The sequence below is a fragment of the Vulpes vulpes genome, chromosome X (genome assembly GCF_048418805.1).
Source record: "Vulpes vulpes isolate BD-2025 chromosome X, VulVul3, whole genome shotgun sequence".
NCBI lineage: Eukaryota > Metazoa > Chordata > Mammalia > Carnivora > Canidae > Vulpes > Vulpes vulpes.
Genome location: NC_132796.1, coordinates 61,327,408 through 61,346,632, shown reverse-complemented (window position 1 = coordinate 61,346,632; position 19,225 = coordinate 61,327,408). Strand labels below are relative to the sequence as shown.

The 19,225-nt window shown below is 41.3% G+C and overlaps 1 protein-coding gene across 17 annotated transcripts in view; it reads left to right on the top strand.

The window, feature by feature from the left end:
• RPS6KA6 (ribosomal protein S6 kinase A6) overlaps positions 1–19,225 on the top strand; it is a 216,849-nt gene that overhangs the window by 170,365 nt on the left and 27,259 nt on the right. For all 17 annotated transcript variants that reach the window (XM_072744751.1, XM_072744749.1, XM_072744756.1 and 14 more), the window contains one exon: positions 1,316–1,477. In XM_072744751.1, coding sequence (XP_072600852.1) covers positions 1,316–1,477 — 162 coding nt within the window. The remainder of the gene's footprint in view (positions 1–1,315; positions 1,478–19,225) is intronic.

Genomic DNA, 19,225 nt, shown 5'->3' with positions numbered 1-19,225 from the left:
TCCCTGTAGGGGGCCCGATTTGGGAGTCGATCCCCAGACCTGGGATCAGGACCCGAGCTGACAGCAGCTGCTCAACCACTGAGCCATCCAAGGGTCCTTCTTCTGAGAGTTTCATGCACTGATAACATGGCTGTGTTTTACTTCATTAATATAGTTATAATAGCCACTTTATTTTTAATATTTATTTTATATTTATTTGCTTTATGAATTTTGAATCATACCTTTTCATTGAGATATAATTGGCATGCAACATTATGTAAGTTTAAGATGTATAACGTGTTGATTTGGTACATTTATGTATTGCAATATGATTACCACCATGACATTAATTAGCACCTTCATCACTTGTAATAATAACCATTTTAAAATCCTTGTCTGTTAGGTCCAATGCGGTTCATCATGGGGTTGAGATTGATTTATTTTCTCTTTTCTTGAAACTTTGTTCCATTTTCTCAGTTCTTTGTATATCAGATAATTTCGGATTATATACTGCACATTTGAGTATTAAATTACAGAAGTTTTTTGTATTCTTATTTTTTCTTCAATGATTGTTTTGTTTTGGTGGATAATTTTCAGGTCAGGGTTTGCACTGAAAACTCTCCTTTTTGAGCAGCAGCTCTGGTTTTTGTATCTTTTGTCTTTGTATGATTTACATTGAGCCTCTTCTATACATTTGTGATTCAAGGGTCAGTTGTAGCTCTATACCTTACAGACTTCCTCCCAAGCATTCACTGTTTCCTAGCATCTCTTTTCCATTCCTCCCAACCAGAAAGACTGTGGGCTTTCCCATATGTGTTTTCACCATCTCTGTGTGACATAGGAATTGCACTTAACCCTAGGCTAAGAGCCACAGATATAGGAAACGTACTTATAGCTCCCTATGTTCTTTCCTTCAACAAAGTGCATACTTCCCATCAGAGTCTGTCTGCCTCTGTTTATTCTCCAGTACCTTCAGGTAGTTGATTTTTTAATTGTATTCAAGTTTTAGAGCTGTTTACTGTGGAGAGGAGAGTGTTGAGTAGGGTCTTAGTCCATTATTTCCAGAAATGGAACTGAGAATTAAGTTTTGATATTCTGAGAGTGGAAATGATTAAAAAAATTGATGGCTTGAATGGAAACTGGGACATTTATTGGACAGAGATCATTTCTTCTGTATGCTTCAGGCTGTCAAGGCTATCAAGGTTGGAGAAAGTGTCATTTTTAAAATTTTATGATTTAGAAAGTTCCTTCTCCTGGAGTTATTTTAACTTAAAATGTTTTATTTCATAGATGTTTAGTTCACAATAGAAATTTATTTTTTTCTTTTCTGTTTAAGGTTGTTCATCGTGATCTTAAACCTAGTAATATCTTATATATGGATGAATCAGCCAATGCAGACTCCATTAGAATCTGTGATTTTGGGTTTGCAAAACAACTTCGAGGAGAAAATGGACTTCTCTTAACTCCATGCTACACTGCAAACTTTGTAGCACCTGAGGTATTCTTTAAAATCTTAATATTGGCTTTCGGGGGGAGGGGCAAGATGGCGGAGGAGTAGGGTCTCCAAGTCACTTGTCCTCAACAAATTACCTAGAAAACCATCCAATCATCCTGAAAATCTACGAATTCGGCCTGAGATTTAAAGAGAGACCAGCTGGAACGCTCCAGTGAGAAGAGTTCGCGCTTCTATCAAGGTAGGAAGACAGGGAAAAAGAAATAAAGGAACAAAAGGCCTCCAAGGGGGAGGGGCCCCGCGAGGAGCCAGGCTGAGGCCGGGGCGAGTGTCCCCAGGACAGGAGAGCCCCGTCCCGGAGGAGCAGGAGCTGCACCGACCTTCCCGGGGGAAAGGCCTCCCGGGGAATTGGAGCAGGATCCCCAGAAAGGCGGGGATGCCCTCGGGCTCCCTGGGACAGTAACAGAGGAACTGCGCCCCGGGGAGATGCGCCGAGCTCCCTAAGGGCTGCAGCGCTCGGCGGGACCCGGAGCAGCTCGGAGGGGCTCGGGCGGCGGCTCCGTGGAGGGGGCTGCGCGGCTCCGGGAACAGCTCGGAGGGGCTCGGGCGGCGGCTCCGCGGAGGGGGCTGCGCGGCTCCGGGAACAGCTCAGCGGCGGCGGCTCGGGCGGAGGAAGAAGCTCCGCGTAGGGGGCGGCGCAGCTCGGATAACAGCTCGGAGGGGCTCGGGCGGTGGCTCCGCGGAGGGGGCTGCACCGCCAGGAGCGCGAATCCAACAGCGCAGGCCCCGGAGCACAGGGCGCCGGGACACAGCCCAGGATCCGGCCTCCCCCGGGACAGGCAGAGGCCGGGAGGGCCCAGGACAGCAAGGGCGCTCCTGCCTGGAGCTGAGCAGATCAGCGGCCCCGCCCCGGAGCCCCCAGGCCCTGCAGACGGAGAGCCCCGGAGCTACTGCGGGAGCTGAATCCAGGGTCCCAGAGCTGCCCCGGCCACTGTGGCTTCCTCCCGGGGCCTCACGGGGTGAACAACCCCCACTGAGCCCTGCACAAGGCAGGGGCAGAGCAGCTCCCCCAAGTGCTCACACCTGAGAATCAGCACAGCAGGCCCCTCCCCCAGAAGACCAGCGAGACGGACCAGTTCCAAGGGAAGTCAAGGGACTTAAAGTACACAGAATCGGAAGATACTCCCCCGTGGTTTGTTTTTTGTTTTTTGTTTTTTTGTTTTTGTTTTGTGCTTTTTTTTTTCTTTCTTCTTGATTTCTGATTGCTTCCCCCACCCCCACCCCCTTTTTTTTTCTTTTTTCTCCTTTCTTTCTTTTTCTTTCTTTTTCTTCTCTTTTTCCCCTATTTTTTCTTCTTTCTCTTTTTTCTTTTTCTCTTTTCTTTCCTTCTCTCTCTTTTTCTCCTTTTCCCAATACAACTTGTTTTTGGCCACTCTGCACTGAGCAAAATGACTAGAAGGAAAACCTCACCTCAAAAAAAAGAATCAGAAACAGCCCACTCTCCCACAGAGTTACAAAATATGGATTACAATTCAATGTCAGAAAGCCAATTCAGAAGCACTATTTTACAGCTACTGGTGGCTCTAGAAAAAACCATAAAGGACTCAAGAGACTTCATGACTGCAGAATTTAGATCCAATCAGGCAGAAATTAAAAATCAATTAAATGAGATGCAATCCAAACTAGAAGTCCTAACGACGAGGCTTGACGAGGTGGAAGAACGAGTGAGTGACATAGAAGACAAGTTGATGGCAAAGAGGGAAACTGAGGAAAAAAGAGACAGGCAATTAAAAGACCATGAGGATAGATTAAGGGAAATAAATGATAACCTGAGGAAGAAAAACCTACGTTTAATTGGGGTTCCTGAGGGCGCCGAAAGGGACAGAGGGCCAGAATATGTATTTGAACAAATCCTAGCTGAAAACTTTCCTAATCTGGGAAGGGAAACAGGCATTCAGATCCAGGAAATAGAGAGATCCCCCGCTAAAATAAACAAAAACCGTTCAACACCTCGACATTTAATAGTGAAGCTTGCAAATTCCAAAGATAAGGAGAAGATCCTTAAAGCAGCAAGAGAAAAAAAGTCCCTGACTTTTATGGGGAGGAATATTAGGGTAACAGCAGACCTCTCCACAGAGACCTGGCAGGCCAGAAAGGGCTGGCAGGATATATTCAGGGTCCTAAATGAAAAGAACATGCAACCAAGAATACTTTACCCAGCAAGGCTTTCATTCAAAATGGAAGGAGAGATAAAGAGCTTCCAAGACAGGCAGCAACTGAAAGAATATGTAACCTCCAAACCAGCTCTGCAAGAAATTTTAAGGGGGACTCTTAAAATTCCCCTTTAAGAAGAAGTTCAGTGGAACAATCCACAAAAACAAGGACTGAATAGATATGATGACACTAAACTCATATCTATCAATAGTAACTCTGAATGTGAACGGGCTTAATGACCCCATCAAAAGGCACAGGGTTTCAGACTGGATAAAAAAGCAGGACCCATCTATTTGCTGTCTACAAGAGACTCATTTTAGACAGAAGGACACCTACAACCTGAAAATAAAAGGTTGGAGAACCATTTACCATTCAAATGGTCCTCAAAAGAAAGCAGGGGTTGCCATCCTTATATCAGATAAATTAAAATTTACCCCGAAGACTATAGTGAGAGATGAAGAGGGACACTATCTCATACTCAAAGGATCTATCCAACAAGAGGACTTAACACTCCTCAATATATATGCCCCGAATGTGGGAGCTGCCAAATATTTAAACCAATTAATAACCAAACTCAAGAAATACCTTGATAATAATACACTTATACTTGGTGACTTCAATCTAGCTCTTTCTACCCTGGATAGGTCTTCTAAGCACAACATCTCCAAAGAAACGAGAGCTTTAAATGATACACTGGACCAGATGGATTTCACAGATATCTACAGAACTTTACATCCAAACTCAACTGAATACACATTCTTCTCAAGTGCACATGGAACTTTCTCCAGAATAGACCACATACTGGGTCACAAATCGGGTCTGAACCGATACCAAAAGATCGGGATAGTCCCCTGTATATTCTCAGACCATAATGCCTTGAAATTAGAACTTAATCACGACAAGAAGTATGGAAGGACCACAAACACGTGGAGGTTAAGGACCATCCTGCTAAAAGATGAAAAGGTCAACCAGGAAATTAAGGAAGAATTAAAAAGATTCATGGAAACTAATGAGAATGAAGATACAACCGTTCAAAATCTTTGGGATGCAGCAAAAGCAGTCCTGAGGGGGAAATACATCGCAATACAAGCATCCATTCAAAAACTGGAAAGATCTCAAATTCAAAAGCTCACCTTACACATAAAGGAACTAGAGAAAAAGCAACAAATAGACCCCACCCCCAGCAGAAGAAGAGAGTTAATTAAAATTCGAGCAGAACTCAATGATATCGAGACCAAAAGAACTGTGGAACAGATCAACAGAACCAGGAGTTGGTTCTTTGAAAGAATTAATAAGATAGATAAACCATTAGCCAACCTTATTAAAAAGAAGAGAGAGAAGACTCAAATTAATAAAATCATGAATGAGAAAGGGGACATCACTACCAACACCAAGGAAATACAAACGATTTTAAAAACATATTATGAACAGCTGTACGCCAATAAATTAGGAAATCTAGAAGAAATGGACGTATTCCTGAAAAGCCACAAACTACCAAAACTGGAGCAGGAAGAAATAGAAAACCTGAACAGGCCAATAAGCAGGGAGGAAATTGAAGCAGTCATCAAAAACCTCCCAAGACACAAGAGTCCAGGGCCAGATGGCTTCCCAGGGGAATTCTATCAAACGTTTAAAGAAGAAATCATACCTATTCTACTAAAGCTGTTTGGAAAGATAGAAAGAGATGGAGTACTTCCAAATTCGTTCTATGAGGCCAGCATCACCTTAATTCCGAAACCAGACAAAGGCCCCACCAAAAAGGAGAATTACAGACCAATATCCCTGATGAACATGGATGCAAAAATTCTCAACAAGATACTAGCCAATAGGATCCAACAACACATTAAGAAAATTATTCACCATGACCAAGTAGGATTTATCCCTGGGACACAAGGCTGGTTCAACAGTCGTCAAACCATCAATGTGATTCATCATATCAGCAAGAGAAAAACCAAGAACCATATGATCCTCTCATTAGATGCAGAGAAAGCATTTGACAAAATACAGCATCCATTCCTGATCAAAACCCTTCAGAGTGTTGGGATAGAGGGAACTTTCCTCGACATCTTAAAAGCCATCTACGAAAAGCCCACAGCAAATATCATTCTCAATGGGGAAGCACTGGGAGCCTTTCCCCTAAGATCAGGAACAAGACAGGGATGTCCACTCTCACCACTGCTGTTCAACATAGTTCTGGAAGTCCTCACCTCAGCAATCAGACAACAAAAAGACATTAAAGGCATTCAAATTGGCAAAGAAGAAGTCAAACTCTCCCTCTTCGCCGATGACATGATACTCTACATAGAAAACCCAAAAGCCTCCACCCCAAGATTGCTAGAACTCATACAGCAATTTGGTAGCGTGGCAGGATACAAAATCAATGCCCAGAAATCAATGGCATTTCTATACACTAACAATGAGACTGAAGAAAGAGAAATTAAGGAGTCAATCCCATTTACAATTGCACCCAAAAGCATAAGATACCTAGGAATAAACCTAACCAAAGAGGTAAAAGATCTATACCCTAAAAACTATAGAACACTTCTGAAAGAAATTGAGGAAGACACAAAGAGATGGAAAAATATTCCATGCTCATGGATTGGCAGAATTAATATTGTAAAAATGTCAATGTTACCCAGGGCAATTTACACGTTTAATCCAATCCCTATCAAAATACCATGGACTTTCTTCAGAGAGTTAGAACAAATTATTTTAAGATTTGTGTGGAATCAGAAAAGACCCCGAATAGCCAGGGGAATTTTAAAAAAGAAAACCATAGCTGGGGGCATCACAATGCCAGATTTCAGGTTGTACTACAAAGCTGTGGTCATCAAGACAGTGTGGTACTGGCACAAAAACAGACACATAGATCAATGGAACAGAATAGAGAACCCAGAAGTGGACCCTGAAATGTACGGTCATCCAATATTCGATAAAGGAGGAAAGACTATCCATTGGAAGAAAGACAGTCTCTTCAATAAATGGTGCTGGGAAAATTGGACATCCACATGCAGAAGAATGAAACTGGACCACTCTCTTGCACCATACACAAAGATAAACTCAAAATGGATGAGAGATCTAAATGTGAGACACGATTCCATCAAAATCCTAGAGGAGAACACAGGCCACACCCTTTTTGAACTCGGCCACAGTAACTTCTTGCAAGATACATCCACAAAGGCAAAAGAAACAAAAGCAAAAATGAACTATTGGGACTTCATCAAGATAAGAAGCTTTTGCACAGCAAAGGATACAGTCAACAAAACTAAAAGACAACCTACAGAATGGGAGAAGATATTTGCAAATGACATATCAGATAAAGGGCTAGTTTCCAAAATCTATAAAGAACTTATTAAACTCAACACCAAAGAAACAAACAATCCAATCATGAAATGGGCAAAAGACATGAAGAGAAATCTCACAGAGGAAGACATGGACATGGCCAACAAGCACATGAGAAAATGCTCTGCATCACTTGCCATCAGGGAAATACAAATCAAAACCACAATGAGATACCACCTCACACCAGTGAGAATGGGGAAAATTAACAAGGCAGGAAACAACAAATGTTGGAGAGGATGCGGAGAAAAGGGAACCCTCTTACACTGTTGGTGGGAATGTGAACTGGTGCAGCCACTCTGGAAAACTGTGTGGAGGTTCCTCAAAGAGTTAAAAATAGACCTGCTCTACGACCCAGCAATTGCACTGTTGGGGATTTACCCCAAAGATTCAGATGCAATGAAACGTCGGGACACCTGCACCCCGATGTTTCTATCAGCAATGGCCACAATAGCCAAACTGTGGAAGGAGCCTCGGTGTCCATCGAAAGATGACTGGATAAAGAAGATGTGGTTTATGTATACAATGGAATATTACTCAGCAATTAGAAACGACAAATACCCACCATTTGCTTCAACGTGGATGGAACTGGAGGGTATTATGCCGAGTGAAATAAGTCAATCGGAGAAGGACAAACAGTGTATGTTCTCATTCATTTGGGGAATATGAATAATAGTGAAAGGGTATATAAAGGAAGGGAAAAGAAATGTTGGGAAATATCAGGAAGGGAGACGGAACATAAAGACTCCTAACTCGGGGAAACGAACTAGGGGTGGTGGAAGGGGAGGAGGGCGGGTGTTTGAGGGGAATGGGTGACGGGCACTGAGGTGGACACTTGACGGGATGAGCACTGGGTGTTTTTCTGTATGTTGGTAAATTGAACACCAATAAAAGTTAATTAAAAAAAAATAAAAAATAATAAAATCTTAATATTGGCTTTCTGTTATTTTCCTTTAGCTGAATATATATGATGTCATGGATATGTTACAATTGATAGGTAAAAGCTGAGTTATCTTATCCTTTCCCAACTGTAAAGCTCTTTAAGTCACTGAATTCTGATAACCCCTAACGTAAATATTCAGACTAGTAACTTGCATCTGGAAACAGCCTGAATGTATAATAATCAGACTACTCTTTTCTGTAGGGTTATATAATAGCATCAGAGTCATACCTTTTTAGAGCTGGGATGAAGAATAGAGATAACCCCATCTTCAACATATTAAATATTCTAAATGATGAAATTGATGCTAAAAGTACTTAAATGACTTATTCAAGACCCAGCATTCATATAGTAATAAAGCCGGGATAGATTTTCAGGTATTTTGGTTTGTGCTGAGCAAGAGGTAATTTATGTTATTTAACATTATACATAACATATAAGGGCAATGCCACCCCTGATTATCTTTAAGATATAATTCCTGGAGAAAACAGCTCCACAGGGATCTTTATAAGCGGAGGGTTTTTTCTTGGCAAATAACATTCATATGTATATCTTACAGGGAAGAGTAGGAAAGGTGAGTCTGGAGAGGTTAAGGGGTATAAGCTTCACATTTTCAAGCTCCAACAGTCAGTTCTAATACTGGGGGTGGGAGCTTTGACAGTAGCAATCCCCACAGCAGTGAAAGTATATTTGACAAAAACTGAATTGGGGGGCACTTGGTTGGCATAGTCGGTTGGGTGATCAACTCTCAACTTTAGCTAGGGCCATGATCTCAGGGTTGTGGCATAGAGCCCCATGTCAGGATCCCGCTCAACATAGAGTCTGCTTAAGACTCTCTCTCCCTCTTCTGCCTTGCCCATTTCTCTCTCCCTCTAAAATAAATTTTATTTTTTATTTTTTAAAAGATAAACAATTTTATTATTGAATAAGCATTAAACCAAAATGTGAAGAGGCACATTCATGGATAAGCAATCTGTTCAAGAGACCAAAAAGAAATCTCACTCTTTTATATAACTACATGAACACAATCCATTCAATAAATAAAGTAGATTTTGCAATTTGGAGTCAAGTGACAGCTGAAATTATGCCCATCTCCTCCCCAGAAATCAGGAGATACAGCATTACTTTCCTTGGTGATTACATTTCAAAGAGAAGGATCTCACCTCCTTGTGGAAGTATTCCAGAGTTTTGAGACTGTCTAGAGGTTTATTTAGCCATTAAAAATATTTATATGCATTCAAAAAGGACAGAGAAAGGTATTCCATGATATATTATCATGCAGAGAGTCTTTCTTTTCCAAAATTTCACTTGACCCATTTTGGATTTGATCTTGGAAACTGAGTTCTTTCCTGTTCACTGATCCTTTGCTGAAGAGGAGAAGTTTGAAAGCATTTCATTTTGCACATCCATTTAAAAATGATCCAAAATAGGCATTCATTAGCATTAGGTATCCTTGTACTCACATTAATTAGTTCAAATTAGTTTTTCCACATACACAAATATTTTTAAAAAGAGAAATGGATATTTTAAAGTGAGGGACATGTTCCAGAGACTCAGCAGTTTCTATCATTCCATGTAAGATTTTTTCATTATAGTCATCCAGTCTTTGTTTAGACTATAGAATTTGAAGCAAGTTTTCACAGAGAAGCTTCATTAATTGCAAAAACCTTTTTGTGTGTGGTTGTGATGTTTTTCTTCTCCAAAACACATATATACACACTCTCTCTCCCTGGTTTGCAAGGAAGGAAAACTTTTAAAAATTTTCATTGTCTCTTCAATCCATCTGTTAGTGAATCAGTTCAGGCTTCCCTTTGAAAAGAACAGGGAAAATGTCAGCAGCTGGTGGAACATCTGCATGTGTAGATGGGACCTACACATCATTCTACATTTTTAAGGACTTTTTATTACTGCAATGAGTCAAACATGGGCCTTTAAAAATTTTTTTTTCATTGGAGTTCAATTTGCCAACATATAGCATAACACCCAGGACTCATCCTGCCAAGTTCCCCACTCACTGCCCATCACCCAGTCACCCAATTCCCCGCCCACCTCCCCTTCCACTACCCCTTGTTCATTTCCCAGAGTTAGGTATCTCTCATGTTTTGTCACCCTCACTGATATTTTCACTCATTTACTCTCCTTTCCTTTTATGCCCTTTCACTAATTTTTATATTCCCCAAATGAATGAGACCATATAATGTTTCTCCTTTTCCGATTGACTTATTTCACTCAGCATCAATACCATCCAGATCCCTCCAAGTCGAGGCAAATTGTGGGTATTTATTGTTACTAATGGCTGAGTAATATTCCATTGTATACATAGACCACATCTTCTTTATCCATTCATCTCTCGATGGACTGAGGGTCCTTCCACAGTTTGGCTATTGTGGACATTGCTGCTATACACATCGAGGTGCAGGTGTCCTGGCGTTTCACTGCATCTGTATCTTTGGCGTAAATCCCAGCACTGCAATTGCTGGATCATAGGGCAGATCTATTTTTAACTCTTTCAGGAACCTCCACACAGTTTTCCAGAGTGACAGCACCAGTTCACATTCCCACCGAAAGTGAAAGAGGGTTCCCCATTCTCCACATCCTCTCCAACATTTTTTGATTCTTGTCTTGTTAATTTTCCCCATTCTCACTGGTGTGAGGTGGTATCTCATTGTGGTTTTGATTTGTATTTCCCTGATGGCCAGTGATGCAGAGCATTTTCTCATGTGCTTGTTGTCCATGTCTATGTCTTCCAACGTAAAACTTCTGATCGTGTCTTTGGCCCATTTCATGATTGGATTGTTTGTTTTTTGCTGCTGAGTTTAATAAGTTCTTTTTTTTTAAATTAATTTTTATTGGTGTTCAATTTACCAACATACAGAAAAACACCCAGTGCTCATCCCGTCAAGTGTCCGCCTCAGTGCCCGTCACCCATTCCCCTCCACCCCCTGCCCTCCTCCCCTTCCACCACCCCTAGTTCGTTTCCCAGAGTTAGGTTCTTTATAGATCTTGGATACTAGCCCTTTATTGGACAGGTCATTTCCAAATATCTTCTCCCATTCTGTAGGTTGACTTTTAGTTTTGTTGACTGTTTCTTTTGCTGTACAGGTTTTAATCTTGATGAAGTCCCAGTAATTAATTTTTGCTTTTGTTTCTCTAGCCTTCATGGATGTATCTTGCAAGACGTTGCTGTGGCCAAGTTCAAAAAGGGTGTTTGTTGCCTGTTTTCTTCTCTAGGATTTTGATGGAATCTTGTCTCACATTTAGATCTTTCATCCATTTTGAGTTTATCTTTGTGTATGGTATAAGAGAATGGTCTAGTTTCATTCTTCTGCATGTGGCTGTCCAATTTTCCGAGCACCGTTTATTGAAGAAATTATCCTTTTTCCATTGGATAGTCTTTCCTGCTTTGTGGAATATTAGTTGACCATAAAGTTGAGGGTCCAATCTGGATTCTCTATTCTGTTCCATTGATCTATGTGTCTGTTTTTGTGCCAGTACCACACTGTCTTAATGACCATAGCTTTGTAGTACAACCAGAAATCTGGCATTGTGATGCCCCAGCTCTGGTTTTGTTTTTCAATATTCCCCTGGCTATTAGGGTCTTTTCTGATTCCACACAAAACTTAAGATGATTTGTTCCTACTATCTGAAGAAACTCCATGGTATTTTGATAGGGATTGCATTAAATATGTAAATTGCCCTGGGTATCATTGACAATTTCATGATATTACTTCTTCCAATCCATGAGCAGAGAATATTTTTCCATCTCTTTAGGTCTTCCTCAACTTCTTTCAGAAGTGGTGTGCAGTTTTTAGGGTATAGATCCTTTACCTGTTTGGTTAGGTTTATTCCTAAATATCTTATGCTTTTGGGTACAATTGTCAATGGGATTGACTCCTTAATTTCTCTTTCTTCAGGCTCATTGTTAGTGTATAGAAATGCGACTGAATTCTGGGCATTTATTTTGTATCTTGCCACACTGCCAAATTGCTGTATGAGTTCTAGCAATCGTGGGGTGGAGTCTTTTGGGTTCTCTGTGAACAGTATCATGTCATCTTCAAAGATGGAGAGTTTGATTTCTTTGCCAATTTGAATGCTTTTTATTTCTTTTTCTTGCCTGATTGCTGAGGTGAGCACTTCTAGTACTATGTTGAATAGCAGTTGTGAAAGTGGATATCCATGTCTTGTTCCTGATCTTGAGGGAAAGTCTCCTAGTGTTTCCCCAATGAGAATGATATTTCCTGTGGGCTTTTCGTAGATGGCTTTGAAGATGCTGAGGAATTTTCCTTCTATCCCTACGCTCTGAAGACTGTTGATCAGGAATGGATGCTGTATTTTGTCAAATGCTTTCTCTGCATCTATTGAGAGGATCATATGGCTCTTGTTTTTCTCTTGCTGATATGATCAATCACATAGATTGCTTTACGAGTGTTGAACCAGCCTTGCATCCCGGGGATAAATCCCACTTGGTCATGGTGAATCATCTTCATAATGAATTGTTGGATCCCATAGGCCAGTATCTTATTGAGAATGTTTGCATCTGTGTTCATCAGGGATATGGTTCTATAATTCTCCTTTTTGGTGGGGGCTATGGGGCTATGTCTGGTTTTGGAATTAGTGTGATGCTGGCCTCATAGAACGAGTTTGGAAGGACTCCATCTCTTCCTATCTTTCTGAACAGCTTTAGTAGAATATGGTTTCTTCTTTAAACCTTTGATAGAATTCCCCTGGTAAGCCATCTGGCCCTGGACGTTTGTGTCTTGGGAGGTTTTGGATGACTGCTTCAATTTCTTCCCTGGTTATTGGCCTCTTCAGGTTTCTGTTTCTTCCTGTTCCAGTTTTGGTAGTTTGTGGTTTTCCAGAAATGCGTCCATTTCTTCTAGATTGCCTAATTTATTGGCATGTAGCTGCTTCTAATAAGTTTTTAAAATCTTTTGTATTTCCTTGTTATTGCTGGTGATCTCTCCTTTCTTATTCATGATTTTATTAATTTGAGTCTTTTCTCTCTTCTTTTTAATAAGGCTGGCTAATGGTTTATCTATCTTATTAATTCTTTCAAAGAACCAATGCTTGGTTTTGTTAATCTGTTCCACAGTTCTTCTGGTCTCTATTTCATTGAGTTCTGCTGGAATCTTTATTGACTCTCTTCTTCTGCTGGTTTTAGGATCTATTTCCTGTTTTTTTCTCCAGCTCCTTTAGGTCCAAGTTTTATCTTTCGTATTTGAGTTCTTTCCAGTTTTTTTAAAAGATTTTATTTATTTATTCATGATAGTTACAGAGAGAGAGACAGAGAGGCAGAGACACAGACAGAGGGAGAAGCAGGCTCCATGCAAAGTGCCTGACCTGGGATTCGATCCCGGGTCTCCAGGATCGCGCCCCGGGCCAAAGGCAGGCGCCAAACCGCTGCGCCACCCAGGGATCCCTTTTTTTTTTTTTTTTTTTAAGTTTCCAGTTTTTGGATGGATGCGTGTATTGCGATGTATTTCCCCCTCAGGACTGCTTTTGCTATATACCAAGGATTTTGAATGGTTGTATCTTCATTCTCATTAGTTTCCACGAATTTTTTAAATTCTTCCCTAGTTTCCTGGTTGACCCTTTCACCTTTTAGCAGGATGGTCCTTAAACTCCACGTGTTTGAAATCCTTCCAAACTTCTTGTGATTGAGTTCTTGTTTCAAAGAATTACATTCTGAAAATATGCAGGGGACGATCCCAACCTTTTGGTGTTGGTTAAGACCTGCTTTGTGACCCAGTATGTGGTCTATTCTGGAGAAAGTTCCATGTGCACTTGTGAAGAATGTGTATTCAGTTGCATTGGGATATAGAGTTCTATAAATATCTGTGAAATCCATCAGGTCCAGTGTATCATTTAAAGCTCTGGTTTCTTTGCTGATGTTTTGCTTAGAAGATCTGTCGTCTATAGAAAATGCTGTATTCAAGTCTTTCAGTATATGTGTGTTTTTATCTAAATGTGTTTTAACTTTGGTTATTACTTGATTGATTTACTTGGCAGCTCGCACAATAGAGGCATAAATATTGATGATTGTTAGGTCCTCTTGTTGGATAGATCCTTGAAGTATGATATAGTGTCCCTCTTCATTTCTTACTACAGTCTTTGGGATAAACTTTAGTTTATCTGATATAAAGATGGCTACCCCTGCTTTCTTTTGAGGGCCATTTGAATGGTAAATGGTTCCCCAACCTTTTATTTTCAGGCTGTAAGTGTCCTTACGTCTAAAATGAGTCTCTTGTAGACAGCAAATAGATGGGTCTTGCTTTTTTATCCAGTCTGAAACCCTGCGCCTTTTGATGGGGTCATTAAGCCCATTCACATTCAGAGTTACTCTTGAAAGATATGAATTTAGTCTTATCATGATACCTATTCAGTCCCTGTTTGTGTGGATTGTTTTCTTGGACTTCCTCTTTCTTTTTCAGACCTCCCCCTTAATATCTCTTGCAGAGCTCATTTGGTGGTCACTTATTTTTTCAGTTTCTGCCTATCTTGGAAGCTCTTTATCTCTGCTTGTATTCTGAATGAGAGCCTTGCCAGATAAAGTATTCTTGGCTGCAGGTTCTTCTCATTTAGCACCCTGAATATATCCTGCCAGCCCTTTTTGGCCTGCCAGGTCTCCATGGAGAGGTCTGCTGTTAACCTAGTACTTCTCCCCATAAAGCTTAGGGATTTCATGTCTCTTACTGCTTTGTGGATCTTCTCTTTATCTTTGGAATTTGCAAGTTTCACTATGAAATATTGACATGTTGAGAGGTTTTTATTGATTTTAGGGGGGATCTCTCTGTCTCCTGGATCTGAATGCCTGTTTCCCTTCCCAAGTTGGGGAAGTTCTCAGCTATTATTTGTTCAACTATACTTTCTGGACCTCTGTCTCTTTCAGTGCCCTTGGAACCCCAATTAAACATAGATTTTTCCTTCTGAGGTTGTCATTTATTTCCCTTAACCTATTATCATGATGTTTTAATTGTTTTTTCTCTTTTTTTCTCAGCTTCCTTCCTTGCCATCAACTTGTCTTCTATGTCATTCGTTCGTTCTTCTACCTCGTTAACCCTCGTCATTAGGTCCTCCAGTTTCTCTTGCATCTTATTTAATTCATTTTTAATTTCTGCCTGATTAGATCTAAATTCTGCAGTCATGAAGTCTCTTGAATCCTTATGCTCTTTTCTAGAGCCACCAGTAAGTAGGTTTATAATTGTTCTGCATTGGGTTTCTGACATTGAAGTGTAATACAAATTTTGTAATTTTGCAGGAGAGAATACTGTTTCTGATTCTTTCTTTTATGGTGAGTTTTTCCTTCTAGTCATTTTGCTCAGTGCAGAGTAGCCAAAAACAAGTTGTACCAGAATAAGGAGAAAAAGAGAGGATAAAAAGGGGCGGGGAAAGAAACAGTAAACTAAAAACAAGGGGGCGTATCCTCTGATTCTATATACTGTAAATCCCTCGACTTCCCCTGGAACTTTCTAGCACTACTTGGTCAATAACTTGCTTTTCCCCTGTCCTTCAAGCTGGTCTTCTGGGGGAGCGGCCTGCTGTGCTGATTCTCAGGTGTGTGCACCTGTGGGAGCTGCCCAGCCTCTGCCATGTGCATGGCTCAGTGGGAGCTGTTTATTTTTTCAGGCCCCTGCTCATTCCCAAGTACAAGGTGACACTAGGAAGGGGAACAACAGTGGTGGCGGCTAGCTCTCCAGCTCTGGAGTCAGCTCCCACAGTAACTACCACAGCTCCCAGTCTGCAGGGGCCTGGATGCTCTGGGGCGTGGGGGCGTGGATCTGCACAGCTTGGGGCTGCCCAGCGGTAGAAGTGCCCTTGCTGCGCTGTGTCCTCTTAGCCTCCGCCTTTCCTGGGGGGAGTGCCAGATCTTGGGCTGTGTCCCCCATTACCCTTGGCTCCAGGGCCTGCACCACTGGAATCACGCTCCCGGGGCTGTGTAGCCCCCTCCACATGGAACCCCTGCCTGAGCTGTGGCCTGTGCTTCTCTCAAGGCCTGGCTGGGCGCTCTGCAGCCCTTTAGGGAGCTCAGCCCACGGTGTGTGGTGCGCTCTCCCCCTGGGCACAGTTCCTCTGTTATTTCCCCTGGGAGTCTGAGGGCATCCCTGCCCCTTCTGGGATCCTGCCCGACCTCCTTGCGAGTGCCTTTCTGTCCAGGAAGATTGGTAAAGCTCCTGCTACTCTGGGACTGGGCTTTCCTGTCCTAGGGGCACTTGCTGCAGGGCCTTAACTCGGCTCCTTGCAGGGGCTCCTCCCCCTTGGATGCTTTTTTATTTCTTTTTTTTTCCGTCTTCCTACCTTGATAGAAGCGTGAATTCTCCTCACTCTAGCATTCCAGCTGTTCTCTCTTTAAATCTCAGACTGAATTCGTAGGTTTTCAGGATGACTTGAAAGTTATTTAGGTAATTTGGTGGGGACAGGTGACTTGGGGGCCCTACTCTTCAGCCATCTTGCCCCCATAAAATATTCTTGGATGCATAGTTTTCCCATTCAACATGTTGTAGATATCATGCCCCATTTCTGTGGCGAGATCTGTTGCTAACCTTATTTTTCTTTCTTTGTAATTTAGGGACCTCTTTTGCCTTGTTCCTTTTATTTTATTTTATTTTTTATTTTTGCCTTGCTCCTTTTAGTATTTACCTTTATCCCTATATTTTGCAAATTTAACTATGATATATCTTGGTGTTTGCTTTTTGATTTTGTTGATCTTGATGAGCATTCTCTTAATTCCTGGATTTGGATGTCTGTTTCCTTCCCCAGATTAAGGAAGTTTTCAGCTATGATTTCCTCAAATAAATCTTCTTTCCCTTTTTACCCTCTCTTCTTCTTCTTCTGGGATGCCTATGGTATGAATGTTATTATGCTTCATATAGTTGCTGAGTTCCCTAAGTCTGTATTTCTGATACAATATTTTTCTTTCCTTCCTCTTTTCAATTTCAGTATTTTCCACAATTTTATTTCTTTATCCCTTATTTGTTCTTCTACTTATTTCCTGCTTGTGGTCTTTATATCTAGTCATTTCACATCTCAGTTATACAGCATTTATTATATTGATTGGGCTAGATTTTAGGTCTTTTATCTCTGTAGTAATGGACTGCCTGATGTCTTCTATGCTTCTCTCAAGCCCACCGAGTTTCTTTGTTATTCTTGTTTTAAAATATGGCTCAGACATATTACTAATATATCTGCCAATTAGTTCCTTGGCTATGACCTTTCCTTATTCTTTATTTTCACATGGATTCCTCCATCTTGGCATTTTGTCTTCTGTGTCTTAAGAAAGCCTATTATTTTTCCTGCTCCTGAGAGTAATGGCTATATTAAGAAGAGATCCTATACTGTTCAGGGCCTGGTGCTTCAGGAAGCATTTCTGGTTTATGCTGTGTGTACTCTGCTATTGTTTTGGCTATTCTTTTCCCCAGGTCAGTCCTCTGCATAGTTTCACCTTACCTTCCATGGAGAGTGTTTAGAACTTGTCCAATGTGTGGTGAGTTTTAAGTAAGTATGCTTTATTTTGCATGTTTAAAGAGGCCAGATCCCATTTCCACTAGATCTGAAGGTTTGCAATACTTTATGGTCAGTCAGTTTGGTATGTACTCGGGAGGGGGTGTTGTACTGATCTTCTAGAGTAGGGGCCTACTGCTACTTTGGTTCTCAGGAATACTTGCTCTTGTGAAAAAGCACCTGTAGAGCACATGGAAGACAGGGTTCAGTGTAATTAGTTCATGCCTCTACTGTGATTGCTATGCTGCTCACTGAATCCCAACTGTGCTGATGGTTGGGAGGGAGATGATATCAGTTAGTACTCTTGTCTTCTGAAGAGGGATGTTTTCACCCATAGCTGTTCAGTTCACCCTCACAGAAGAGTGAACAGTCTCTCCTTGTGTGTCCCAGGCATCCCTCATATCCCTGCTTTCCCTCTTTCTTTGACCTGTCTGCCCACCTGGTGGTACAGTGCTCCTGTGTTTTATCCACATACCAGCTGGTTTTCAAGACCCCAATGATAGGAACCCAGCATGGCCTTGACCCACACTGATCCTCAGAAGAGTGTCTGGTGCTGGATTGTCTCAGAAGGGTGGTCATACAAGTATACAGGGGCTTAGAATTTACAGTAAAAACAACAAATGCTAGTGTCTAGGTTAGCTGACCTCAGCAGGTGTCTTGGCTCTTATGCTAATGAGCAAGGCAGTGCAATGGCACCTGCCAACTCTTTTATCCCCTGAAGGGCAGTGCCATTTCTTCCAAATGCACTCCATAAAGGGTAACTGTCTCTCCCTGTACAATCTCAGCTCCTTTTGTTTTCCCAGTTAGTGGTTTTCAGGAAGTGTTCTTCTTGTACAGTCCCCTGTGCATTCCTCAGTCTTTCTTTCTTTCTCTCTCTTCTCTATCACCAGGGCTCCCTCCATTCTGCAGCTCCCGTGATTCTTTTCTTCCCCAAATCACGTCTCTGTATTTTCCAGCATCCATGACATGGCCTCTTTTCTCCCTGTAGTTGTGCAATTTGTTCTGTCAGTCCTCTCATTGATTCCTTGGATGTTCAAAATAATCGATTTGAGATTTATCTAGCTCTTTTTATGAGATGAGGCAAGCATGGGATCCCCTTACTATCCTACCATTTTAACCCTTCTCCCTTTAGCTGTGAAGGTTTTCAAGTGGGTACCTGGAGACAACTTCTCCATAACTAGTGCTTCAAATATGTTTGGGTAGTATTTGTATTTTTCAGAATACTTTGGTGTTTTTTTTAATTATTTATTTATTCACGAGAGAAAGAAAGACAGAGAGAGAGAGGCAAGGACACAGGCAGAGGGAGAAGCACGCTCCATGCAGAGAGCCTGACATGGGACTCGATCCCGGGACTCCAGGATCAAGCCCTGGGCCGAAGGCAGGCACTAAACCACTGAGCCACCCAGGGATCTCTGATTTCAGAATACTCTGAAGGGTTTTATTAGCAGTGCTAAAGCCTCTGCTAGCAATAAATTAATATCTGTAATCTTTATGAATGAAATACAGAAGTTCTGGGTAAGATTTGTTTCTAAAGTTTCAAACCTTTTCAAAAATTGTGATAAAGTATATGAAATGCATTATCTTTTAAACTAGAATCACAAAGATTCTAGTATCCATGCAGATATTTGAATAAGTAATAGCATTTATGGGGGTGTAAATTTACTATTTTATCACAGTAAATAGCGTCCTTATTTGCTAAGAGATATTCTTTTTTAAAAAGATTTTATGTATTTGACAGGAGGACAGGGAGGGGCAGAGGGAGACGGGCAAGCAGACTCTACACTGAGTGGAAGCCCAATGTG